This window comes from Micromonas pusilla (genome assembly GCF_000151265.4).
Source record: "Micromonas pusilla CCMP1545 genomic scaffold MICPUCscaffold_8, whole genome shotgun sequence".
Classification (NCBI taxonomy): domain Eukaryota; kingdom Viridiplantae; phylum Chlorophyta; class Mamiellophyceae; order Mamiellales; family Mamiellaceae; genus Micromonas; species Micromonas pusilla.
The window spans coordinates 408035-434677 of NW_003315889.1; the positions used below are offsets into that span (position 1 = coordinate 408035).

The 26643-nt window shown below is 61.1% G+C and overlaps 6 protein-coding genes across 6 annotated transcripts; 3 read left to right on the forward strand and 3 right to left on the reverse strand.

Annotated features, from left to right (window-relative positions):
* Window positions 1-7: 7 nt before the first annotated feature.
* Window positions 8-2792, reverse strand: MICPUCDRAFT_40902 (uncharacterized protein; the record flags this gene model as incomplete). The annotated part of the gene is made up of 2 exons (XM_003060590.1): window positions 8-873; window positions 1013-2792. The coding sequence occupies 2 exons, from the start codon at window positions 2790-2792 to the stop codon at window positions 8-10; spliced, it is 2646 nt and encodes an 881-aa protein (XP_003060636.1).
* Window positions 2793-3070: 278 nt separating this feature from the next.
* MICPUCDRAFT_27897 (ATP-binding cassette superfamily) lies at window positions 3071-7607 on the forward strand. Its single transcript, XM_003060294.1, has 4 exons — window positions 3071-4015; window positions 4283-6488; window positions 6546-6758; window positions 6906-7607. Exons 1-4 carry the CDS (start codon window positions 3090-3092, stop codon window positions 7494-7496), a joined length of 3936 nt encoding a protein of 1311 aa, XP_003060340.1. The 5' UTR covers window positions 3071-3089; the 3' UTR covers window positions 7497-7607.
* Window positions 7608-8223: 616 nt separating this feature from the next.
* Window positions 8224-9075, forward strand: MICPUCDRAFT_40904 (uncharacterized protein; the record flags this gene model as incomplete). Its single annotated transcript, XM_003060295.1, has 1 exon — window positions 8224-9075. One exon carries the CDS (start codon window positions 8224-8226, stop codon window positions 9073-9075), a length of 852 nt encoding a protein of 283 aa, XP_003060341.1.
* A 145-nt stretch (window positions 9076-9220) lies between these two features.
* MICPUCDRAFT_60043 (uncharacterized protein) lies at window positions 9221-9667 on the forward strand (the record flags this gene model as incomplete). Its single annotated transcript, XM_003060296.1, has 1 exon — window positions 9221-9667. One exon carries the CDS (start codon window positions 9221-9223, stop codon window positions 9665-9667), a length of 447 nt encoding a protein of 148 aa, XP_003060342.1.
* A 1978-nt stretch (window positions 9668-11645) lies between these two features.
* On the reverse strand, window positions 11646-17984 carry MICPUCDRAFT_60044 (uncharacterized protein; the record flags this gene model as incomplete). The annotated part of the gene is made up of 1 exon (XM_003060591.1): window positions 11646-17984. The coding sequence occupies one exon, from the start codon at window positions 17982-17984 to the stop codon at window positions 11646-11648; it is 6339 nt and encodes a 2112-aa protein (XP_003060637.1).
* A 127-nt stretch (window positions 17985-18111) lies between these two features.
* On the reverse strand, window positions 18112-25368 carry MICPUCDRAFT_60045 (uncharacterized protein; the record flags this gene model as incomplete). Its single annotated transcript, XM_003060592.1, has 1 exon — window positions 18112-25368. The coding sequence occupies one exon, from the start codon at window positions 25366-25368 to the stop codon at window positions 18112-18114; it is 7257 nt and encodes a 2418-aa protein (XP_003060638.1).
* Between the last annotated feature and the right edge of the window lie 1275 nt (window positions 25369-26643).

The following is a 26643-nucleotide window of genomic DNA, read 5'->3' on the forward strand; positions in this document are numbered from 1 at the left end:
CGGTTTCTCACGCGGCGAGGAGTTTGTACGCGCGCTTTTGCACCGCCGCGTCCTTCTCCCCGGTGGCCGGTCTCGCGGCTTTGAAGACCAGGTCCCTCGCGGGGGCGTCTAGACCGGGAACCATGGCTAAGGAGAGGTCCATGAACGTGCACCGGCGCGCGGATTTCGTGGCGCCGCCCTCCGTGAGCGCGTCCGGGGCGTTCTCCGCGTCCGAGGTCACCTTGACGAGCTTCTTCAGCACCGTGCGGAAAAATCCGCCGAGGGACGTCGCGTCCGTGACTTGCGCGAAGCACCCCACGGTCGCGCTCAACTCGCCGCGGCGTTCCGGCGGCGCCGCGACGAAGAGGTTGAACAGAATCGGCAGGAAGTTGCGCGCGTACTTCGCCACCGCCGCGGCTTGCGCTTCCGCGATTTCGGTGCTGAACCAATCCGGCCTGTCTTCTAAAATAGCGGCAGCCGCCGCGGCTTCGCGCGCGCGGTCCTCGTCCTCCTCGTCCTCGTCGTCGTCGTCCTCCTCCTCCTCCTCGCCGTCTGAGTCCGCGCCCGCGTCCGCGTTCGCCTTCGCCTTCGCGTCCGCGTTGATCGCCGCCCTCGCTTGTTGGATCAACCTTCTCAGCGCCTCCGTGAGCGGCCCTCGAAGGTCCGCGCGCGACGACAACGCGTTTCCGAGCGCGGGCGCGAGTCCTGGGAACGACTCCGCGGCGTCCTCGGGCCACCGACAGAACGCGGGAAGCAGCGACCACAGCGCGGACTCCCCCGCGGCGCATCGCTGCGCTTCGAACGCTCGCCCCGCGGCTTTCGCTTCCACCGCGCGCTTGCCCAACCGCCGCGCGATCGGGAGCATCTCCTCGGTGAAATACCCGACGCGACAACCTGGGTGAATCGATCGGTCAGTCGAACGTCTTACCGGTCAAACATTGAAAGGGAAGCGCGGGTGAAGAGTGACGACGGGAAAAGTCCTTAAGGAACGGCGTGCACCACGCGAACGGGGTCGTATGGGAAGCAGTCTCACCTCTCAACGCCTGACGCAACAGAGGGACGAGCCACAGCCGCGCGCCCGCGGCGCCGGCGACGTTCCCGCCGTTCTCGTCCAGCTCCGCGCCGGGGGCGTCCGTCTCCATCGCATCGTCGCCGTCGCGGTCGAACCCGTTCGATCGGCCGTTCCTGATCGCGGCGATCTCCGCGTCGACGCCCTCCTCGAGCCTCAGCGGCAGCACGGACAACACCTGCTCCGGCCCGAGCGCCTTCACCGCGGCGGAGAGACACAACGTGAGCTGTCCGCGGCACTGCAACCCTTCCCCGTGCGCGCCCATCTCTCCCAGCGCTTCCAAGCACCCGCCGAGTATGGGCCCGGCCGCGGGCCCCAACCGATCGAACGCGGCGGCGACGACCGGCAGCGCGATCGGCCACGCGGCTCGGTACCGGAACCCCAACGACGCGCGCAACGCGTTGGCGACGCCCACGACGGGCGGCGGCCGCGTCGGCGCCGCCCGCCCCGCCGCTCGCGCGGTCGCCATCGCCTTAATCCCCTCTCGCACCATGTTCGCGTCCACGCACCTGGTCACGAGCGAGGACAGGCACGCGCCGGCTTCCATGGCGACGCCCTCGTGGACGCTGTTGAGCATCTTAACGAGCTCGTGCGCCGCCGCGGGCAACGCGCCGCCGCCCGCGCCCGCGGGGTCGAGCTCGTGCAACCGTCTGACCGCGGCCGCGTGCGCGCGGACGAGCGAGACCGCGAGCATGGGGCGTCGCGCGGCTTCCGCGTGCGCCGCGGACGCGAGCGGCGCGATCGCCGCCGCCGCGGTCTTCGCCGCGAGTCGGCACGCCTCGGACGCGGACGGCGCCGCGGCCGCGTCGTTTGATCCTTTTCCAAAGGTTCGAGCGCTCGCCGCGAGCGCCGCCGCCGCCGCCGCCGCGCCCGCGCCCGTCTGCGCGAACAGACTCATCAGCGCGTCGCACGCGTGCTGCGTCAGGAGCGGCTCGCCTAGCGAGAGCAGCGCCGCGACCGCGCTCGCGGTCTCCCCCGCCGCGGGCTCCTCGAGCTCGCGCAGCGTCCGCTTCAGCGCGCCCAACAGATGGAGGCACTCCGTCGCCGCCGCCTGCGCGCGCCGCTCCGCAGCCTTCGCGCCCGCGCTGCCGTGCATCTCCGCGAGATCGCGCGCAGCCTTCGCGGGCGCCCTCGCGGTCGCGACGGCGACTTTCGCGAAGCACGCGCTCGCGTGCGAGGCGTACGGCGTCCCTCTGAGCGCGCGCAAAGCCGCCTCCGCGGACGCCGCGGCTTGCTTCCGAACCTTCGGCCGGGAGTCCACGCACAGGTTGCACACGGCGCTGAACGCTTTCTGGAGATGCGACCAGTCCCCGTCCGCGCCGTCGTTCGCGGGCGGAGGCGCGTCCCTGAGCGCGGCGACGAGGAGGCCGATGCACTGCACGACCCCGCGGAGCGCGGGGGGATGCTCCTGGAACGCCCTTCCCGACGCGAGCAGGACTTTCACGCAATCCGGGAGCTTCGTGAGCACCGGGCCCGCGGGCGCGTGCTCCAGCGCGGTCGCGAGGACGACGAGCATCGCGGTGGATACCTCTGGGGACGCGCTCGTCTCCGCGCGCTCGAGCGAGGACATCACCGCGGCGAACACCGCGGTCGGGGACGGCGCGATGTTCTCCTGTCGTAAGATTTCCGCAATCGCCTCCGCGACGACGCACACCTGCTTCGACTCCGGCTGCGCCGACCGCGCGTGCTTCGCGTGCAGAGACGCGATCGGGTCGTCCATGGCGAAGCCGACGAGGGTCGCCATGGCCACGCCACCGAATCCACCGCGCGGCGTTCTCCGTTCGCGCGCGTCGGGGTCACTGACGCCGCCGTGGCCGACACCGCCGCCAATAATAAATGCGGGCGCCGCCTCCTGTGTCCTGTCTCCACTGAACGCGAGCGCGAGCGACCGCGCCAGCGGCGCGCCCGCACTGCCGGCTGTCCAGCTGTCGGCCGACCGCGCGTTCTGTTGTTGACTCGTCCGAGAACGACGCGCTTCGGGCGTTCGGGGTGACGTAGCGTCGCTCGCCTTCACATCCGCACCGCGCGGGCGCACGCCGCGATGGGCAAGACCGAAGACGCTGACTTCCACGCCGGCGTCGCGATCGTCCCCAGGAAGGACGGCGTCGCGACGGATGGTGGCGGCGGCGACGACGAGAAGGCGGCGGCGGAAGGCGGAGAAGATCGCGGACAGCAGGAGATGGCGCCCTTCCTGTCGCTCTTTCGCTTCTACGGCCCTCGCGAGAAGGCGATGCTCGCGGTCGGCGTCCTGTTCTGCATGATAGGCGGCGCCGCGTTCCCCGTGATAAACATCGCGTTCGGGGAGCTGCTCGATTCCTCCGCGAACAACGCGAACGTCAAGAAGACGACCGCGGACGCGTGCTTATTCATGGTCGGCGTCGCGTGCGTGTTGGGATTCTCGCTGTTCGTCGGATTCGCGTTCGTGTCTTGGGCCGCGTCGCGCGGCGCGAACAACGTCCGCCGCGCGTACCTCGCGTCCCTCGTCGCGCAGGACGTCGCGTTCTTCGACGCCGCGCGCGCGGGCGAGCTCGCGGCGGCGACGAGCGAGAAGGTTCAGATTCTTCAAAACGGCACCGCGAAGAAGCTCGGGGAGTTTGTCCAGGCGACGTTCACCGGCGTCGGAGGTCTCGGCGTCGGGTTCTACTTCTCGTGGAAGCTCTCGCTCGTGATCTGCGCGGGGTTGCCCCTCCTCGTGGTCGCGACGTACTTCTTAATCAAGGCGACGACCGCGCTGACGGCGGCGAATCCGGATTACGAAAACGCCGGCGCCGTCGCGGTGGAGTCACTGACGTCGTCGCGCGTCACCGCGGCGCTGAACGATCAACCGGCCGCGGCGGCGCGGTACGAGAGACACCTCAGAGGCGCGGAAGCGCACGCGACGAAGTGTCAGTGGAGGATATCCTTCGCGAACGGCGGTCTGTTTGGTTCCATGTTCTTCATGTACGCGTTTGGACTCTGGTACGGCGCGTACCTCATCGCGGAGAGCACGGAGACGGCGCTGAAGGATTACCCCCCGCCGTCGGGGCTCACGGACAAGTCGGACGCGACGTGGGGGACGCACGCGGTGCTGTCTGACGCGTTGTGTTACGACATTCAGACTGGGAATAAATACAGCGGCGACGCGCTGTTGACGTGCGCGTGCGCCATAGACTACTCGATCATCGACGGGTATTCGTTGACGAATCCGAACTGCGGGTGCGGGTACCGCGCCAACGGCGGGATCGGGGGGATGAGCTCCGGGACGTCCCCGTGCGTCACCGGCGGGACGGTCATCTTGGTGTTCTTTTCCGTCTTGATCGGCGGGTTCATGTTTGGGCAGTGCGGCGCGTCGATCGAGGCGATCATCAAGGGGAGAATCGCCGCGCGCGAGCTGTACGCCGTCATCGACCGAAAACCCGCAGACGGGACCCCGGGGGCGGACGTCCGCGACCCCCAGGGCGTCGCGGTCGTGCCGAGCGAGGTCAGCGGCGCGGTCGAGTTCAAGGACGTGTGTTTCTCCTACGCCACGAGGCCGGTGTTCGTCGGTCTGAACCTGAAAATTGAACGCGGAAGCACCGTCGCGCTCGTCGGCGAGAGCGGGTGCGGAAAGTCCACGATCGGTCGCCTCTTGACGCGATTTTACGACCCGACCTCGGGGATGATCACCTTGGACGGCGTCGACATTAAGAGCGCGAGGATCGACGACTTGAGAGCGTGCGTCGGCGTCGTCTCGCAAGAGCCTCTGCTGTTCGAGGCTTCCATCCGCGAAAACATCGCCGTCGGTCGCGCCGGCGCGAACGCGGCCGACGTCCCGATCGAAGACATCGTCGCCGCCGCGAAGGCTGCGTCTGCGCACGAGTTCATCGCGTCGTTCCCGGACGGGTACGACACGATCGTCGGCGGGAAGAACAGCAAACTATCCGGCGGCCAGAAGCAACGCGTCGCGATCGCGCGCGCGGCGCTGCGAAACCCGCCGGTGCTCATCCTCGACGAGGCGACGTCCGCGTTGGACACGGAGAACGAGAAGATCGTGCAAAACGCGCTGGACGACCTCGTGAAAGGCGGCGCGCGCACGACGATCGTCATCGCGCACCGGCTATCCACCGTGCGCGACGCGGACGCGATCGTCGTGTTGGGCTCGAAGGACGCCGCCGGCGGGATGGCGGGCGGCGGCGCCGCGGAGGGCTCCGTCGTTCTCGAGCGCGGGACGCACGACGAGTTGATGGCGATGAAGGACGGGCGGTACCGCTCCCTCGTCGGTCTCGGGAAGTCCAAGGGGAAGGCCAGTTCTGCGTCTTCCGCGTCGCTCGCGGGCGCGGGGGAGACGCCGTCCGCGTCCGCGGCGGACTTGGTCAAGCTGAGCGCCGAGAAGGAAGAGAAGGAAGCCGACGAGAAGGACGACGCCGACGAGAAAAAGGCGAGCGACGAGGAGAAGCTCCCGCCAGTGCCAGCCGCGCGCATCTGGGCGTACAGCAAACCCGAGTACAACGTCCTCGCGTTCGGCGGGTTCGTCGCGCTCGTGAACGGCTGCATCTTCCCCTCCATCGCGTTCGTGTTCGCCGAGATGCTCGCGCTGTTTTACTCCCACGACACGGACCGCATCTACAAGTGGGCGTACATCTTCGCGGGGATATTCGCCGGCATCGCGTTTTTTTCGTGGATCGTCTCCGGGACGCAAGGCGGGATCTTCGGCATCATCGGCGAGAGGCTCACGACGCGTCTGCGCGTGCACTTATTCCGCGCGATATTACGCCAAGACGTCGGCTTCTTCGACGACCCCGCGAACTCCGTCGGCGCGCTGACGTCCAACTTGCGAACGGACACGAGCGCGGTGCAGAGCGCGACGGGGAAATCCTTCGGCAGCGCCGTGCAAACGTTCGGGTCGCTCGTGTTCGGTCTCTCCGTCGCGCTCGAGGCGTCGTGGAAGTTTGGCTTGGTCCTCATCGCGTGCGTCCCCGTGCTCGCGGTCGGAGAGATGATGAACATGCAGAACCTCACGAACGGCGAGACGGAGGTGCTCGAGTCGTTAGGACAGAGCGCTTCGCTCGTCAGCGAGTCGGCGGCGATGATTCGCGAGGTGAAGGCGTTCGGCCTCGAAAAGCGCGTGTACGACCTGTACGATTCGCTCTTGAACGTGCCGAACAAGGAGGAGCGAAACAAGGCGTTCTTCACGTCGCTCGCGTTTGGCGTCGCGCAGCTGGTCACGATGTTGTTTTACGCGTTCGCGTTCTGGTGGGGCGCGGAACTCATGTCGGACGGCGAGCTCGATTTTTACGACTTCATGAAGGCGCTGTGGGCGTTGGGTTTCTGCGCCGCGGGCGCGGGGCAGGCGGCCGCGTTCGCGGGGGACGCGCGCGCGGCGAACGTCGCGGCGTCGAGGATTTTCCCGCTCATCGACCGCGAGCCGGGCATCGACACGAAGCCGTTCATCGACGGCCCGCCCGGCGCCGTGGAGAGCGGCGTCATGGAGTGCCGCGTCGTCCCCGCGACCGTCGCGGAGGCGGCGGACGTCGGCCAGGGCGCGATCATTCCCCCGGACGCGTTTAAAGGCGGGATCGCGTTCAAGGGCGTGCAGTTTTTCTACCCGCAGCGGCAGTCGAAGGTTCTGAACGGCTTGGACCTCGTCATCAACCCCGGGGAGACGATCGCGCTCATCGGCCAGAGCGGCAGCGGAAAGTCCACCGCGGTGCAGCTCATCGAACGCTTCTACGACCCGACGACGAAGTCCGTCGTCGAAGCGCGGAAAGAGGAGGCGGAGCGAGCGAAAGCCGCCGCGGAGGGAGGCGACGAGCCGGTGAAGCGCTCGGACTTCGACTCGATCGTCGTCGAGGATACCCTCGCGCGAGGAGGACGCGATCCCGCCGCGGGCGCGGTCGAGCTCGACGGCGTCGACCTGCGCGACCTCGACCCGATGTGGCTCAGACGTCAGATCGGTTTGGTCGAACAAGAGCCGACGTTGTTCAGCGGCAGCGTGCACGATAACATCGCGGCAGGGAAGGGCGGCGCGGAGGCGAGCAGGGAAGAAGTCGTTCACGCCGCGAAAATCGCAAACGCGCACGAGTTTATCACCAAGATGGACGGCGGCTACGACGCGGATGTCGGCGTCGGCGGCGGGTTGGTATCCGGCGGTCAAAAGCAACGCATCGCGATCGCGCGCGCGATCATCCACTCGCCGAAGATCCTCCTCCTCGACGAGGCGACGTCCGCTCTCGATAACGAGTCCGAAAAGCTCGTGCAAGCCGCGCTCGACGCGCTCCTCGCCGAGCGCGGCGGCGACCGAACGACGATCGTGATCGCGCACCGTCTGAGCACGATTCAAAACGCGGATCGGATCTGCGTCCTGGAAAACGTCGGCGGCGGCGGCGCGAAGGTTGTGGAGCAAGGGACGCACGACCAGCTGATGGCGATCCCGGGAGGGAGGTACGTCGCGCTTCGCGCCGCGTACGACGACGCCGACGGGGAGCGATGAAGCGAGCGATGAAAAAACGTGTGAGCGGCGAGCGTTACGCGTGTGAAGAAGAGCGTTACGGGTGTGATGAGTGTCTAAGACCACTCGAGGAATGTTACTGTACTGTACGCCGTTCGTGCGCCCGATGGTTCGTCCGATGAAACTTCTTCTCCGACCACGACCTTTCGCGCGCCTCGCGCGCGCACAACGCGCGGCGCCCCCGCGCGCGCGCGTTCCCCGCGCCGTATCCCTCTCGCGATGCCCGTGGCTCTGAAGTGCGTCGGTCGCGGCGTCGGCGGCGTGGAAGAGATGGCGACGTTCCTGGACCCCAAGACGGTGTGCTTCGGTCTTCTCCGCTGCGACGTGGGCGCGGCGTCGGTGGGCGGCGTTCTCTCGCGACAGAAATACGTCGCCGTGCACTGGAACGGCGAGGAATGCCCGACGGTCAAGCGCGGCCGCGCGAACGCGCAGAAAGCCGAGGTCATGGTGCGTCGCCGTCCTCGACACGCGCGACGCCGACGCGCGCGCGAACGACGACGAGCCACCCCCCCGACCTCGACCTTCTGACTTTCGTTCGGTTCCTCACGCCCGCCGCGCCGCCGCCGCCGAGACGCAGGAACTGCTGCAGCGTAAAGGCGGCACCGCCAGCGCGGAGGTCGTGTTCACGTCCAAAGACGAGTGCACGATCGACGCGGTCGTCGACGCGCTGCACCGCACCGTCGTCGTGGACGCGCGCAACGTGGACGCGATGCGGGCGGACGTCAAAGCGCAGCTCGCGGACGCGAAGCGCGCGTTGGAGGCGTTGACGCTGCGGAAGAGAGAGAAGGAAGAACGCGAACGCCGCGACTTCATGGCCGCGTATCGAGGCGGCGACGCCGCCGGGACCGGCGGTGGAGGCTCCGACGACGCGCGCGCGTACTTCCCCGGGGTGTATCCCACGGACGTCGGCCACGCGCTCACGGGCGGGCGCGAGGTCACCGTCGCGGAGGCGTGCGAGATATTGCGCGCGGAACACGGGACGATGAACTGGTTGCTGTGCGACCTCACCCCGGAGACGGGGCGACCGCGTCTGTTCGCCGCGGATTCCAACGGGCTGCATAAGCTGACGCGGTACCTCGCGGCCGACGCGGTGTTCTTTGGCCTGATTCGCATGACGTTCGGGATCGGGAAGCGCCGACGTCGGAAGTTCATTTTCCTGCGTTGGATCGGCGAAGACGTCTCCGCGACGCGGCGGCGAGACGCGGAGGAGGCGCTGTCGAAGATGCGATCCGTGCTCGGTTCGACGTCGTGCGATCACTTCGCGACGTCGAGGGAGGACGTCACCGCGGACGTGCTCGTGGATAAACTCGCGCGGATCGTCGGCGGCGACGGCGATGACGAGGCGTTCGGCAAAGAAGCGTTCGTCGCCGCCGCGGCGGAGGAGACGGAGGCGAGCCGGAAAGCCGCGGCGGCGGCGGCGGCGGCGGAGAAGCGCGGGAGCGATGCGTTTTTCTGGCCGCCGTTCGAGGACGCGCTCGCGTCCGTGCGGGAGGATTCGGAGCCGTTCAATTGGGTGATGGGAGAGATCGACTACGGCGGGAAGGGGGCGGCGGCGGCGTGAGCGAGAGAAGACGGACGAGAGCGAACGAAAATCGTTGATGAAAAAAGAACTGGGAGGACAGAACCAAACACGTTGATGAGCGTTGTTAAACTTCGGCGAGTCCCAGTCCTCGCTCGCGCGGCTCGCCGCGCGCGCAGCCCTCGCGATGCGAGACGCGAGCGGGATGCGACGCCCCGGGCGGTCGGTGACGATGCGCCCCGGAACGAACAGCCGGAACGACGTCGATATTCGAGAGACGCTGCTGGCGCGGTCGTCGAATCTCGGTGAAATCGACGCGGGGTTCGCCGAATCTGACGTCGCGGGTTTCTCCGCGCGCGCGCGCGTGGCGCACGACAAGGGGACGAAGAATGCGCGCCGGTGCCTCGCGACGATGATCGTCGCGCTCGTCGCGATCGGGTTCTTGCGCCCGATGTACGGCCCGTACATCGACCGCTTCGGCGACGGCGGGGACATCACGAACTTCTTCTCGAAAGTCGAGTCGGTCGTCGAGGAGAGAATACAGCGGTACGGCTTGAAGGTGCAACAGCGCACGTGGGGGAGCTCGCGGGGGTGGCGCGGGCACGGGAACGGGTTCCGAGAGGGCGACGGGTAGATTGAAACTGCGGCGAGGGGTACAGGCCTACGCCCTTTAAGCCCTGAATTAGCGTGAATTGACGGAGCTTAAAGGGTTGAACCCTTCGGGTTCATTTCACCCTTAACTCTGTCGCATCAACGCTAATTCAGGGCTTAAAGGGCGTAGGCCTTCCCTATTAAACTTATATTTGATAGGTGATTTTTGTATCAATTTTAGGGTTTTTGGAAACCTAAGTGATGCCTCCTCAAAACCAAAAATCACCCTTTTCTTGACCTCCCAAAACCATTCAAAAACCTCCCGACAGCTCTTTAAGTATCACGAAACCTTACGGAAATCACGAAACTTTGGGGGCGTATCTGGAGCGTAGCGACACAGAACCTCTAAGACCGCCGTAAGCCTCGCTGACGCAGAAATCACGGAACTTTGAGACCTCCCAAGGCCTTTCAAAAACCTCCCGACAGCTCACAAAAAGTATGCTGAAACCTTACGAAAATCACGAGACTTCGGGGGCATATCTGGAGCGTAGCGACCCAGACCTCTACAAATCTCCGTGAACCTCGCTGACGCAAATATCACGGAACTCTGTAGCACCTCTTTAAGCCCTGCGAAGTGTTTTTGAGCTGTTGAAATACACCTCAAAAACACGGGAAACCACCTAAATCGGGGGTCGCAAAACCAAAAATCGGGGGTTAGAAAATCACACGAAAATCATCCAATTTCGGGGGTTAAAATCGTCCAATTTGGGGGGTTAGAAAATCACACGAAAATCGTCCAATTTGGGGGGTTAGAAAATCACACGAAAATCGTCCAATTTCGGGGGTTAGAAAATCACACGAAATCACCTAAAAATGGGGGTCTCCAAATCACACGAAAAAACGCCTAAAAAACGGGGGTCTTCTATGGGGCTTCTATACCTTCTGTGAGCCTTCTGTGAGACCCCATTTCATACCATCCACGAAACAAGCACAGAGGACGAGAGAAAGCCAGACCCAAATATCTATGTAGGGCTTTTTTGGTCTCTAAAGGGGGGTCTGTTTTTGAGACAGGGGGGGAGACCGCCAGACCTTAATGTTGGCTATGTTGGCTGTAGGGTATGTTTTTTTTTTCTTTCTCACACTCCTAATCCGTTCTCTCTCTCCCTCCTTACGGATTACACTCTATATAAAAAAGAAAAAGAGTATACATATCTACATAGTCAACATAGGATATAGCAATCACGGGACTTTCTCGGTGTATAGTATTCTTTCAAAGCCGTCAAAGACCCATCATTTTGGGTCTGCCTGGCGATTTCCCCGTGTTTTTGGTCTAGGGTCGCCTGACCCCCATTTTGCCCAAAAAATCGCCTGAAATCTGGAAATGACTGAACTTGACTGATCTCCCAAATTAGGAAAGCCCCGTAGTATTCACTTACCCCCGCACACCGCCCAAGACGCGCGCTTGAAGTTGCGCCTCGGTCAAGTATCGTTTGAAAAAACGCGATGAATTATTTTGTTTGATCGATACATCGACCAACGCTGAAAGCAAAAAAGTTATTTTGACACCCTGGCTAGCTATCAAAGTGAAGATACACGTAGTCGTGAGAAAATCACACGAAAAGGAGGTTACACAATTTAGCGCACGAACCCTAGTCGTTGCCCTTACCCCTCGGACAAACAAACGCGCCGCCGCTCCCCGCAGCCGCCGCTCGTGTATACACCAACCCGGGTAGGGTAGATCACGGATCGTATCCACGCCACGCGAACGCAGGTTCCCGCATCGCCGCCCACGCGCAGACTGTTTGATCTCTCTGATTCCGTCGCGCGATAACGCGGGGCGGGGGGATTTCGCATCTCACCACCACGAGCGCGGCACATCCACGAGGGACGCGTTTGCGAGAAACGTCTGAAGGAAGGATGGGGCGATCTCTGTCACGATCTGCGTCATAGTTCACACTCTCCTGGATGCGCCTTGTGATCCTCGGAAAGCGCTGTCATATGGAACATCTTATCACTAGACCTCACGGTGCAGAGATTCCAGCGCGAGATGTCGCCGTTGAAGTCCGAGCGCCATAAAACATGTACGCCGTGTCCGTGACCTTGCTCGTGTCCCACTTGGAGATGTCGCCGTTGAAAGCCTTGGCGTTGAAGAACATTCTCTCCATGTTCGTGACCTTGCTCACGTCCCAGTTCGAGATGTCGCCGTTGAAAGAGGAAGCGGAGTAGAACATTCTCTGCATGTTCGTGACCTTGCTCGTGTCCCACTTGGAGATGTCGCCGTTGAAAGCCTTGGCGTTGAAGAACATGCTCTGCATGTTCGTGACCTTGCTCGTGTCCCACTTGGAGATGTCGCCGTTGAAAGAGGAAGCGGAGGAGAACATGCCCCCCATGTTCGTGACCTTGCTCACGTCCCACTTGGAGATGTCGCCGTTGAAAGAAGCGGAGGAGAACATGTACCCCATGTTGGTGACACTGCTCACATCCCACTCAGAGATGTCGACCTTAGGATAGATGCGATGAAACAAATAGGACATGTCCGTGACCTTGCTCACGTCCCACTTGGAGATGTCGCCGTTGAAAGCCTTGGCGTTGTAGAACATGCCCCCCATCTGGATGACCTTGCTCGTGTCCCACTTGGAGATGTCACCGTTGAAAGCGAAAGCGGACAGGAACATGCCCCCCATGTTTGTGACCTTGCTCACGTCCCACTTGGAGATGTCGCCGTTGAATGAGGAAGCGCCAATGAACATGCTCTTCATTTTCGTGACCTTGCTCACGTCCCACTTGGAGATATTGCCGTTGAAAGCCTTGGCTTTGGAGAACATCTCCCCCATGTTGGTGACCTTGCTCACGTCCCACTTGGAGATATTGCCGTTGAAAGCCTTGGCTTTGGAGAACATCTCCCCCATGTTGGTGACCTTGCTCACGTCCCACTTGGAGATATTGCCGTTGAAAGCCTCGGCGTTGGAGAACATCTCCCCCATGTTGGTGACCTTGCTCACGTCCCAGCCGGAGATGTCGCCGTTGAAAGAGGAAGCGGAGTAGAACATGCTCTGCATGTTCGTGACCTTGCTCGTGTCCCACTTGGAGATGTCGCCGTTGAAAGCCTTGGCGTAGTAGAACATGTTCCTCATCCTCGTGACCTTACTCGTGTCCCACCCGGAGATGTCGCCGTTGAAATTTCCGTTAATAAAAAACAAATTGCTCATGTCCGTCACTGCGGTGACGTCCCATCGGTTAATATCGGCGGCGGCGCATTCGTCCCTGCATTCCTTGATGGCGGCGATGAGCTCAGCCTTGTTATGAAATTTCCTCGCCGGGGGCGGCGGAGGCGGAGAAGGCGGCGGAGGCGCCGGCGGCGGCGCAGCCGGAGGTAGGGGTGGAGGATGAGGTGGCGGCGACGGATATTGCAGGCGGAACAAATGGTCTTCTCTGGACTCCGTCGCGGCGTTCGATCTTCCAGACGCCGCGCTCGATGAAACCGTCTCGTTCACCGCGCGCGGCGGTTCGTTTAGGAGCGCTTTGAAGTACCCGATCCCGCGGGCAAACTTGGCTCGCGCGGCTTGGTTGCCGGCCGCGGCGGCCGATTTCGCCTTTCTAATCAACCCCCCGATTCGTCCTTTGAGCGCCTTCGCGTGCCCGTCGCTCCACGAGATGACGGAATCGGTTTTGTAATTCGCGGCGACGACGAGCGTCCCGCGCTTTTTCATGATCACGTTCACCGCCCTCATCGTCCGCGGTCCCGCGGACATTTGCGAAAACCTCTTCACGCCTCTCGGGTCCTTCCCGACGAAACCAATGAACTTCAAGACGAGCGTCGCGGACGTGCCGTCCTCGCTCATCTCCGCGGAGACGCGCGACGGCGCGATCGAATGGAATTTAATCCCTCGGCTCAGGCGCGACTTCACGACGTTTTCTACAAAATTCAACTGCACATCCGCCTTCGCCGCGGACATGCCCGTGATCACGTACGTCGTCGTGACCGACGTCTCATCAACTTCGTCGAGACTCGCGCGTCTCGAATCGACGAGCGAGCGCGGGTTCGAAACGGTCGGTCGCTCGTCGTCCTCTCCTGCGCGAATGTTCGCGCACGGCCCCGCGTCGAGGACTCGACTCTGCTCAGCATTCGAACAGGTGCCGCACCACGCGCCGCCGCAGTCGACGCCTTCCTCGTCTCCGTTTCGCACGCCGTCGAAGCACGTCGCGCACTGGTCGCCTTCGCACTCGTGAACGGTCCACTCGGATTCGTCGAACGGCCCGGCCACCGCTAGCGCGACGGCTCCGACTTGGTCGCAAACGCAATCGTAATCGTACCCTTCGACGGCGTCGAGAAGCACGCACGCGGGAGCGGCGACGGAAACGCCGCCGGTAAACGCAGGCGACTCGACGGCGACGTCCGAGCCGTCCGTCGCGGTCGTTCGCATGTGCGCGCAGTACATGCGCGAGCGGATTGACGTGGCGTTCTTCGCGACGAACACTTTCTCGTTTCGAAGGAAGCGCCCTCCGTGGAACGCGAGTCGCGCGGTCGCGACGACGTCTCGTACCCCGTGAGGATTTAGATCGCTCAGTTGACCGAGGAACTGATCCACCACGTGTATGACGGCGACGACCGGGCTCACGATGATGACGTCGACGTCGGCGGTCTCGAACGCCCTCGACGGAATCGCGCCGACGCTGAACGTGACGCACTCGTCGGATTTGATGATAGTCGGCGCCGCGCCGGCTTCGTTGTCGCGCGTCGAACGAAAGGCACCGGAAACGCTGAACGTCGGAATGTGGCTCGGCCACTCGGACGACGACTCCGACGCGCCCCCGGAGAGCTTTTCGTTGTACGCCGCGACGGTGCCTGAAAAGGTCGCGCGGGAATACAGCGTCCTACGCTTCCCACCGCCCCCGCCGCGCATGGCGATCGTTCGCGTCGTGACAGGCGCGTCGCACGTTTCTTCGTTTGCGACAGCCGCGGCGGCGGCGCCACGCAGCATCTTCACCGAGTCGACGCCGGAACTCCGGTGGGACACGAGACGCGCCGCGGCGGCGTACGCCGAGGCGAGGCGAGCCCAGTCTTCGTCGCTCTCCGCGTTCGACTCTGGACTCGCGTTGATGTTCACGCGCGACGCCGCTGCGGCGTACTTTCGTTGCTCGACAGGCCAGTCGTGCGCGACGCGAGTGACGACGGGCAAGAGCGCTTGGATCGGGACGTCTCTCGACGCTCGGCCGGGGTCGAACGACGCGAATTCACAGCTCGTCGTGAGGTACGTGTCTGATAGCTCGAGCACCGTCTCGATGATGTCCTCGGAGATGCCGCCGTTGCACCTCGCCAGGACGCCTCGAACGACGTCTAGCGCCTTTTTCAACTCGGTCCCCACGGACGGACTAGGAGGGGACGGCGACGACGGTTCGATGTTCTCGCCCAAGAGCGCGCGGCGGCGCCGTTGCGCCGCCACCGCGTGTCGCAGCTTATCCACTTCCTGCAGCCTACGCAACGCGGCCGGGAAGACGTGGAGGTGCTCGAGGTGCGAACCGATGACGAATACGTCGTCGACCGCCGCGGAGATGTTCGCGTGCGCGGCGACCTTCACGGTGGTGACCGAGGTTCCGAACGCGCCCTCGTCGTCGAACGCGACGCATCGAATCTTCGTGCGTCCACCAGCGCGTCGATTGTGAGGGAGCAAGACGTCTTCGAAAACAGCGTGACCTTCCTGAAGCTCTGTGAGCCACATCCAACGCGGGGCGAAGACGTCGTAGTCGTACCAGTACGCGAGGCGATACTCGAGCGTTTTATCCGCGTCGACCCATTCGCCGCAATCGACGGAGAATTTAGTTTCAAATTCAATCCCGTCGATCGCGGGTTCGACGACGACGCCTTCGCCCACGGACCGAGGCGGCGCGTTCGTCACCAGGATTCTCTCCGATTGTCCTTCGCATCCGTTATCCACGCCGGCGACGCGCGTGGTCAGCGTGAGCGTGTACTCGCGGCCGGGGTTCATCGTATTTTTGACGATCGACATGTACCCCTTGTCTTGCCAGTGCGTGTACACGGGAACGGCGAGCGTCGTCGCGGTCGCCGGGCTCGTGTCCACGATGCTCCACCTGAACTGCACGCGGCCTAAAGCGCTTACTCCGTCGCCGTAGATCCGAAACAAGAATTGATGGTTGATCGACTTCGGCGTCGGCTCGATGTTCGCGCTCGGGCACGTGTTGTTCCCCGTCACGAGCTGAACCTTATCAGGCCCTCTCGACGAGCGGTGAGTCTTGGACGTCAGCATCGTGAACGTGTACGCCGAATTCGGTCCCATCGTGTTTGGTGGCAACGTCAGCGGGCTCCCACTGGGTATGTCGTCGACCACGAATATTCCATACATGTCCTTGAGTTTCTTCGTCATGCCGCGGAGGTGGCACGTCGGGCGGTCCGCGAGTAAATCCTCGCACGTCCAGTCGTGTCTGAGCGCGTGGGTGTCCGTTCGCCAGTCCGGATCGACGAATCGCAAAGGCGCGGTCGTGACGTTCACCTCCTCGGTTTTATCGACGATGAAAGCACCGGTGTTCGCACGCGAGACCGAAGGATACAACGAAGACGCGTCGAACGTTACGGGTGAGTACGAAAAATCACCGCCGTTCGCGTCGATTGGCTTGAAGTAGTCCGTCATGGGGTCTCCGCCCATGCCACCGACGATGATCGATTTTATACCCGCATAACCCGCTCGCATGACACGCCCTGGGAAGCCGTGCACGTCATACACCGTGTCGTTGTGCCACGTGTCGTTGAAAAATATCGAGTAGTTTGAAGTGAAGTGGTACTGCCGGGCGGCGAAGAAAAGTGTCCGTGATAGGCGGCCGGACACCATCCCCCGCGTCGCAGCGACGATTTTCTGCAGCTTTGCCTCCTGCGCGACGACTTCAGGGTGCAATCCCGTAGGGGTGGGCCATCCCGCGACGCGGGACTTGGGGAACGTAGCGTACATTTCGGAGTTGTACTCTGGCTTCACCGCCCACGTCACCGACACTGGGGGATTGCACTCGGGGAGGTCGGAGTATTTCCATCGGCGGTCGTACGTCCATTCGCGCACGAGTGCCAACTGAGTAAATGATTTGCGCAATGACGCGGGGGTGAAGATCGCGGGCGGAGAATCTATTGCTATGCTGTGAGGATTGTGAGGCCCATACCTGAAAACAAGCTTCGGCGATGATGGCACACTTCTTTCATCGCACGAACCACCTGGGAAGATATTTATAGTCGCCGTTGCGGTGTCCGCGTGAGGATCGTGCACAAGTTGACCGGTATAAGGGTCGACCGCGCCGCGATCCACGTCGTGACCTTCTTTGTTGTACGCGACGACGTTGAAAATGTACTCCCAAGCCCAAGGGCAATCTGCAAGGAAGAATTCTCGTGGGATTCGCAGCGTATGTTTGCGAGGTTGCGAAGACACAAATGCCTCCAATTTCCTCACCGACTCCTTCTCCTGCTCGGTCTGCGGTTTGATGTAAACGTGCGGACAATAATTAGTAGTTGCGGGATTGCACTTAGGATCCGTCCAGACACTTCTTCTCACAGATTCGGGTTTCAGGCTCCACTTGAATCGCAAAGGAACATCCCCGATCGCGCCGGTGGAACGATCCGCGTGGAGCACGATTTTGTCGTCGTACGCAGTTTTCTCAGGGTGGTAGCATTGCTCGTTGAACAGTTTCTGTTGGTTTACTATCACCGGTGACGTCCATGGAAGATCGTATGGATTTCTGTCTGAGTAGTACCGACCAGCGAATCTCCCGGTGTATTTGATCGTGGAATGGTTCCCTGACGACGAAGGGAACGCATAAGAACCTTTGGAGGTAGTCACATCCGCGACGACCGCGATGGGCTCTCCCGCACGTCTTGTCACCACGACAGAGGCGGTGGAGCTGTTTCCTCGTTCTCTGAAGCGGTCGTGATATACGACGCCGCCGCGCAGGCTGAGCGTCGTTCCGTCGGACACGCCGTCGCTCGACTCGGTGACGTTGTGTTCGCCGACGACCAGATACAATCGGACGAAGCGTTTGTCGATGAACGCGCCTATGCACCCTTCGCCTAACACGACCGCGCTTTCGCGAAGGAAGAGTTTATCGCAAGAGTACGCGCCTCCGAGGGTGAGCCCAGCGGTCTCGCCGCGGTCGGTGTCGACGTCGAACAAGAGGTCGACCGCGGTGCCCGCCATGTTCATGTGCGCCCACAACAGCTTCACGGGGGGCTCTTTGAAATCGAGAGGGTTGCAGACCTCGAAGCTAGCCAATTGCGAAGGACCTCGGAACAGCACCGCGTACGCGTCCGACTTTTCGCAATCACGACCCGTAGCGAAATCCGTGACTTCATCGCCGCTACGTTTCATCGGGCACTTGTTTCCGTATTTCGAGTTCTCGCCCCAAACCTAGGGCGATGTCGGGGTGGAGTTGAAAAACGTCGAGGTCAAATGTTGAAAGCGAGGGTTGGGCGGAGAGATGAGACGGGGAAAGTCCTTAAGGAACGGCGTTCACCACGCCAACGCGGTCGTATGGGGACCAGTGTATAGAACGCACCTGCAGCGCGTTCGCGGTGGTATAAAATGCGCCAGATTTCCCAAAATCGATCTCCGACGGAGGCTGTTCCACGAGCAACGCGGACGTGCACGCGCCAAAGTGGTAGACGTCATCGGGGCAGTACACGCCGCCGGCGATGCCAGTCACCTTGCCTGACGCCTTCCCGGGGACGTACGTCCACTTCGGGCGGGTGATCAAATTAGGATCCATGATAGCAATGTACGGTTTCGACGCCATCTTATCGGAGCCTTCAAAATCTCTGTTGTTCAAGCGGTTGTTCGTTTTTAGAACAGCTAAGTCTTTTATCGCGCCGGCGGGCATCTCGCCACCGAAAACGATGTTCCCCTTGCCATCGACGTCGAGCGCCTTGAGCGTGACGCCGTAAACCGCGTAATATGGGGCTGCGGTCTTTGAGTAGTCCGGACAAGCCAGCATGCCTCCAATCGGCGACGACATGAGAAACTGCCCTTTGAGGACGACGCCGAGGACGGGGTCCACGATCGCGACGTACGCCACCTTGGCGTGGAGCTGGTCGACGAGCCCGCCGAGGTCAGAGTTAGGGTTTGTGCCCCTGAATGTTTCTTTCGGCCGCTTCGAGATTCGGTTAGCGACGACGTGAGAGCCGAGCTGTTTAGAGCCGTCGTGAATAAACACGGTGTGTGCGGTGATGATCTGAGCATGTGAACCAGGAAGGCATAAGTGGAGGGATTCTTTCTCGAAGCCGTTCGTCTCGCCGCCGACGACGAGGCGGCCGGAGCGATCCAATACCATCTGCGTGATTTGCGTGTCCGAGCCGTCGCGCTCGTCCAGGTCCGACCCCGCGTAGTCCCACGTGCTCCATCTCAAAGCATACTCCGCGCGTTCGCCCGCGCGAACGTTTGCGTCGAACTTGCGCAAGAACGCGATTCGCGTGAGCCGATCGTACGGCGCTTCCGGCGCTGGTGGCGTGTGATGCACCATCGCTTGTTTGAATCCACCGACGTACACCCCCGAATTCAATCCGTCGACGTCGGAGACGGCGACATCGAGCGGGAAATCATCCCCTACCTTCCCTTCCTGCTTGAAATGATCCACCTCGAGGCGAGCCATTTCGTTCCCACCACCGATCACGTCCAAGACGACGACGAGCGTAGGAGATGTCCGGGCGGGGCACACTATGTAACCATTGTTGACGAGGCAAGGTTCGCTTCCGAACGCGAGCACGGCCGCGACTCGGCCTCTCGGTCCGATGGCCACGCGGATCTTACCCGGATGTAAACCGCATAAAGGCGCGCATTTGGGGTTCGAAACGCCACCGTCGCACTTTGCGCACGCGTTCCACAGCACGGCGTTCGCTTCGTGGTTCAAACCGAGGACACCGTCTGGGCCGGCGATGATCAGCGTCCCGGTTTCGTTCGATATGCGCATGTGCTCCGTGGCGTTGCTTCCGACGTAGGACACGGACTTGGGCGAGCCGCACGAGAGCTCGGGGGCGCCGTCGTATCCACACCCAGCGCCCTCGAGTGTTAAGATTTGCGCCATGCACTGATGCCCAGTCGATTCGTTGAAAATTCCAGGCATGGGATTCTTCGTGTCCGCGCACCCAGACGCCTCCTCGGTCAAATCCGTGTGAGCCAAAGACGTGTTCGACCCGAGCGCGTTTAGGGCGCCCATTTGCCCGCCGAGGAGGAAATCGCCGTCGCGCCGAGACACCGCGCTCGTCACTTTGGTGTCCACCCCGTACATGTTGCCAAGATACGAGGCGAACCCGTAGTGCGTCGCTGGCGACGTGAGCGGCTTGCACTCGTCCGTGACGAGCCGGCGGATACCGAAGATCTCGTACGTGTGCGTGGTGTCCGCCCCCTCCCCAGCCTCGTCTAGGCACCGCCACGCCGGTTCCGTCGCTGGGTTGTACCCGATCTGCATCACCGCGTAATACGTGTACCCGCCGTCAGGCGAGAACATGTCTCCAAGGATGTCCGAGCACAACCACGGGGACTTCGCCTGGGACGTCGCTAGGTCCATGTACGGGCTTTGCAACGTGTTGGAACCGTCGATGAACCGCCGATGCGCGAACCCCCACCCCTTGGCGGCGACGCCGTAATGCGTGACGCTCCTTCCACTGAGCATGGCATACTGTCCGATGGGGTTCTCGGCGTCGTCGACGCCGTCCCTTCCCACCCACGCGCCCGGTTTGTGTTTGGTTTCCTTGCGCCAGCTTCGGAACGAATACAGTTTGCCCCTGTCCGTCTCTCGATCAAACGCCCATCCATTTCGGTCTGTTAACCAAACCTTGTTCGGGTGAAGGATGACGATGTCCTCGTGGTCGCCTGTCTTGTAGATTCTGGCGCCGTGTATGACGTCTCGCGACCGCCACTTCGGTATCGACCCGGCGTCGTCGAGTTCGAAGCGGCCGGCGTAGGATCGCTTATCGAAATCCTCGCCGCACAACCCGGTCAGCTCGCACGTTGCGGTTTTGCCTCTGAGGATAGCGAACATCCCGTCGTAATCCCACGGAATATGGTGCTTATCGTCGTCCCCAGAGGCGAAGTGGATGTTTCCGTCCGCGGTGACTTTGAAATCGGTGTACGACGACGCGGTTATGTCTTCCCCTGAGGTCGACCACTCCGAGCCGCCTCCCCACCCGGACTGCCCGCCCTTCGTATGTTTGTTTCCCCACCTCAGAGCCTTTGTGTCTTGCAAAGGACACGCGCCGGCGAACCCTTCATGTATTTGGGATAAGCACCCAGCCGGTGCGTCCACCGCGCAATCGCCGCTCGCGACCATATGAGCTCGTTTCGCTTTGATGTCGTCGAACTCGCTCTTCGAGGTGTACCTCTTGGGATCATACTCGCGCTCGAGGCCGTCGCAGCAGATGTCGTACTTCTTCGTGATAGGGTTGATGGATTTGCGTTTAGCGCAATTGGGATACCCGAATTTATCCCGTCCGCCTCTCCAACCGAGGTGCTTTCCCTCGCAACACCAGTGAGGGTCTGCGCAAGAGCCGTCTTTGCATCCGTAGAGCTTCAACGAGCGAGGATCCGGTATGCGAGTCCATCTGCCCTGGGGAATCGGGACGTGGTTCACGAACATGTTCGGCTCTTCGCACCCGTCCGGCAGACAACGAGCCTTCCACGCGTCCGGGTTGGGCGGCTCGAACGCGGCTCGCGCGGCGATAGCCGCCACGAGATCGGCGGGATCGATCGACGCAGCTCCAAACTGAACGCGCATGTCGTACACGTCGGTGACCGCCGCGGCGGGCAAGTGCGGGGCGGCGAGGCTCCGTGATTTGTCGCCGCCCCCACGGCACTCGTTCCCGCGGCACTGCGTATACACGGGTATGTCTTCGGTCCCGTCAAAGTAAGACCCGTTCGGCGTCTCCACCGTGCACATCTTTTCGCCGCCGACGTACAAGTCCACCGAGGTGGCCGAGACCGCGACGACGAGGGAGTGCCAGGTCTCCGAGTCGATCGATTGTTTTGTCTTGCACAAGCCCACAGAAGCGTCCGATTTCACGCACGAGCTCACGAGCGGACGCGGTTTGTACGACTCCGGCATGACGCCATTGGCAAACATACGGTTCCTTAGCGTGAGCGTGAGCGTGCCGTCGTCGTTGCACATGACCCAATCGGAGAGGTCTTGCTTGAATTTCGTGGCGCCGTTGAACATGTCCCCCATGTTGGTGACCTTGCTCACGTCCCACTTGGAGATGTCGCCGTTGAAAGCCTTGGCGTTCATGAACATGCTCCTCATGGTGGTGACCTTGCTCGTGTCCCACTCGGAGATGTCGCCGTTGAAAGCGGAGGCGCCTTGGAACATGACCCTCATGGTGGTGACCTTGCTCACGCCCCACTTGGAGATGTCGCCCTTGAAAGCCTTGGCGTAGTAGAACATGCCCCCCATTTGGATGACCTTGCTCGTGTCCCACTTGGAGATGTCACCGTTGAAAGCGAAAGCGAATTGGAACATGTTTCTCATGTTCGTGACGCTGCTCACGTCCCAATTGGAGATGTCGCCATTGAAAGCAGAGGCACCATAGAACATTTGATACATGTCGGTGACCTTGCTCACATCCCAGGAGTTCATATTCTCGCAGCCCTTCACCGAGTCTTTGGCGAGACACGATTTAACGGCGAGACGGAGCATATCACCGTTGGAAAATGTTGACATAACGCAATGACCGAGACGGGGCTTGTGCTCCTCCTTCAAATTTGATATGCCCGCTTTAAATTGCGAGAGTTGATAAGAACGCATGGATTTTTTCGTCAGCTTGCAAAGATTCCAATTCGATAAGTCTTGGTCGAAATTCGAGCTTCCGTAGCCGTAGCTTCCGTAGCTGAATAAATATGTCATTATAGTGACACTGCTCACGTCCCATCCAGAGATGTCGCCGTTGAAAGCCTTGGCGCCTTTGAACATTGTCCCCATGTTGGTGACCTTGCTCACGTCCCAATTGGAGATGTCGCCGTTGAAAGCGGAAGCGGAGGAGAACATGCTCCCCATCTTGGTGACCTTGCTCACGTCCCAATTGGAGATGTCGCCGTTGAAAGAGGAAGCGGAGGAGAACATGCTCTGCATGTTCGTGACCTTGCTCGTGTCCCACTTGGAGATGTCGCCGTTGAAAGCCTTGGCGTTGAAGAACATGCTCTGCATGTTCGTGACCTTGCTCGTGTCCCACTTGGAGATGTCGCCGTTGAAAGCCTTGGCGTTGAAGAACATGCTCTGCATGTTCGTGACCTTGCTCGTGTCCCACTTGGAGATGTCGCCGTTGAAAGAGGAAGCGGAGGAGAACATGCCCCCCATGTTCGTGACCTTGCTCACGTCCCACTTGGAGATGTCGCCGTTGAAAGAAGCGGAGGAGAACATGTACCCCATGTTGGTGACACTGCTCACATCCCACTCAGAGATGTCGACCTTAGGATAGATGCGATGAAACAAATAGGACATGTCCGTGACCTTGCTCACGTCCCATGAGTTCATATCTTCGCAGCCCTTGTTGCCACACTCTTTGACCGCAATTTTTAGCGAAGTCCTGTCGGAGAACGTGCGCGTGTAGATTTTCGCAACCCGCGCGGGCGCGGCGATTGTCAGAGCAGTCGGTTCGTTGTCCGCAAACGCGCTCGCAATCGTCATGCCCGCTGATACGGGTGCTGCTGACGTCGACGGCCGCGTAGGAATCATTTTACCCGTCCCTTTGTCCGTCGCGGCGAGGACGAGTGTGCCGTCCCTGTGCGCGTAGAGCGAGAAGCCCTTGACCGGAATGGCACCGGGCGGCAGATGGTCAATCGCGGAGGGCAGCGGCTCCTTTGCCGGGTCGAACTCGACGCCCACGTGCAGGATGTTACCGACGGTCGCTCCCTTCACCTCGACGTGATAGTTCTCCCAGTCGATCGTAGTCGTCCCGTTGTACACGGGACTGGCGTACTTTAAGCCGTTCGTGTCATGTCCGTACTGCGCCTCTTCCGCGGCAAGCACGTTCGTAGATGGCGGCGACGACGAGTTCTGAAATACCGGCCGAAAGTGGCGCATCCGCACGTACGCGGCGACCGTGAAGCCGTCACCGATGTCGGCCGTCGTGTTCGGGCGCGGAAGGCTCGGCGCGTCCCATTCGTACCCTGACAGCTTCTTCTTGATATACGCCGCGGGTGCAAAGTTTCTCGGAGTAGACCACGGCAGCTGCGGCTCGCGCCATCGCCCGAGGATGAGACGCTTGGACGAAACCCCGGGGAGGGGCGGCGCCGTGACGTTCGCTGAGCCGCGCTCATATGGATTGACCCATCCGGGCTCCCACATGATGACGTAGCTGACGCCGCCGAGCACGTAGGAATGTTGACGAACCTTATCGTAGCGTTTGTCCGAGTTTATCAGCGGTTTCGCCTCAATGTCCGTGCTCTGCTCGTAACTGGCGTACAACGCGTCCAATCCGCCCACAAACAGCGCCCCAGGGTACGCCGGGGAAACGTCAAAATCCAGGAATTCAACCGCGTTCTTTTCAAACGCGTTGCTCTCGCCCTCGAGCGAGCGCGTGAGCAGGCGCCACTCCATGCCGTTCTCCCAAGTCGGGGTCACGTAGCGTCTAAGGTTGCCGCCCGCGTCGGTGTAGTCGTACCCTTGGTCGCCGCACGCGAGCTTCGCGCCGCCTACCGCGATCGGCATTTTCGTCCAGCACCGGCCTCCCCCAACGCGCACGGGCAGCCCGAGGATATTGTACTTATACTCGTGATTTACCTCCGCGGGGGAGCGCACGGTGTCATCCTCGGCGTCCGCGCCGACGACGCCCCAGGAGCCATCTTCGCGCCGATATGCCGCGCCCTCTGGGAGCGTCTCCTTCGCGCGGTACGGGTCCTTCAAAATGTCCGGGCAACTGATCCACCCTGCGCGTAGCGATGCCTCCGACATATCGATCGTGTAAGGATAAACGACACCCCAATGCCGTGTAGGGTTGAGGTTCATGGGAACTTTGTTCGTGCAGCGCACCCATTCCTCGTCACCCGCGTCGGTGGTCCGCGCGAAGTACGTGCCGACGTAGTCATGGTTGCACCACGACGGCCACGGTTGATTGCGCTGCGCCCCGCGCCGTTGATATCGTTTTTCGTCGGCGCAGACGTTGGAGTAGATGAAGTGCACGACGCCGTCTTTTTCGTAAAACTTCAGCGAGTACGCCTTCCCTCTCCGCCGCGTGTTCCTGAAGAAGCCGAGCATCTGCTTCGCGTTCAGGGGCGGTCCCCCGGGGTACGGGCGGATCACGTCCAGCGGCTCGAGCGCGTCCAGCCGCGTCTGCCCGCGCACGGGCGTGGGTTTGTACCCCCCCTTGGGCTGGCCGTACTTCATCTCTGCTTTCGCATCCTCCTTGGAGACGGCGTGCGCGTTGGCGCCGACGTAGCACGACGAGTTGTGATCGCCGCAGTTCTCCATCCGACGCACGCTCTCGTGCGCGGTCTCGACCACTTCCGGGCCCGCGTCTTTATTCCCGAGCAGCGACGACGCGAAGAACCTCCCAAGGTTCTGGGAGGACACGGTCAATACGAGACACGAAGTGAGGGTGACGACGGCGAGGGAGAAGGCGGTGCGGCCGCGGTGGGGCGATCTTTTGGGGGAAATGTGCGGCCGCGATCTCGACCCCCTTCCCGACAGCAGTGGGGTGTCTTCCGACGCGACGGCGACCTCGGCGCGTTCCCCCGCCCAGTCGCGCGTGCTCTCTGCCAGAGATCGCCCCATCCTTCCTTCAGACGTTTCTCGCAAACGCGTCCCTCGTGGATGTGCCGCGCTCGTGGTGGTGAGATGCGAAATCCCCCCGCCCCGCGTTATCGCGCGACGGAATCAGAGAGATCAAACAGTCTGCGCGTGGGCGGCGATGCGGGAACTTGCGTTCGCGTGGCGTGGATACGATCCGTGATCTACCCTATCCGGGTTGGTGTATACACGAGCGGCGGCGGCTGCGGCGAGCGGCGGCGCGTTTGTTTGTCCGAGGGGTAAGGGCAACGACTAGGGTTCGTGCGTTAAATTGTGTAACCTCCTTTTCGTGTGATTTTCTCACGACTACGTGTATCTTCACTTTGATAGCTAGCCAGGGTGTCAAAATAACTTTTTTGCTTTCAGCGTTGGTCGATGTATCGATCAAACAAAATAATTCATCGCGTTTTTTCAAACGATACTTGACCGAGGCGCAACTTCAAGCGCGCGTCTTGGGCGGTGTGCGGGGGTAAGTGAAAACTACGGGGCTTTCCTAATTTGGGAGATCAGTCAAGTTCAGTCATTTCCAGATTTCAGGCGATTTTTTGGGCAAAATGGGGGTCAGGCGACCCTAGACCAAAAACACGGGGAATCGGCCAGGCAGACCCAAAAATGATGGTCTTTGACGGCTTTGAAAAATACTATACACCGAGAAAGTTCCGTCATTCCTATATCCTATGTTGACTATGTATATAATGTATACTCTTTTCTCCCTTTTATATAAATAGTGTAATCCGTAAAGGAGGGAGAGAGAGAACGGATTAGGAGTGTGAGAAAGAAAAAAAAAACATACCCTACAGCCAACATAGCCAACATAGGGTCTGGCGGTCTCCCCCCCTGTCTCAAAAACAGACCCCCCCTTTAGAGACCAAAAAAGCCCTACATAGATATTTGGGTCTGGCTTTCTCTCGTCCTCCGTGCTTGTTTCGTGGATGGTATGAAATGGGGTCTCACAGAAGGCTCACAGAAGGTATAGAAGCCCCACAGAAGACCCCCGATTTTCGATGATTTTCGTGTGATTTTCTAACCCCCCAAATTGGATGATTTTCGTGTGATTTTCTAACCCCCCAAATTGGACGATTTTAACCCCCGAAATTAGATGATTTTCGTGTGATTTTCTAACCCCCGATTTTTGGTTTTGCGACCCCCGATTTAGGTGGTTTTCCCGTGTTTTTGAGGTGTTTTTCAACAGCTCAAAAACACTTCGCAGGGCTTAAAGAGGTGCTACAGAGTTCCGTGATATTTGCGTCAGCGAGGTTC

What these genes read in the sequence shown, in the direction of transcription:
- MICPUCDRAFT_27897 (XM_003060294.1), top strand. Translation starts at nt 3,090, where the DNA reads ATGGGCAAGACCGAAGACGCTGACTTCCACGCCGGCGTCGCGATCGTC. An exon ending in TTTGGACTCTGGTACGGCGC is followed by an intron (nt 4,016 to 4,282) that starts GTACCTCATCGC and finishes CGGGGGGATGAG; the next exon opens with CTCCGGGACGTCCCCGTGCG. An exon ending in ACCCGACGACGAAGTCCGTC is followed by an intron (nt 6,759 to 6,905) that starts GTCGAAGCGCGG and finishes GGCGCGGTCGAG; the next exon opens with CTCGACGGCGTCGACCTGCG.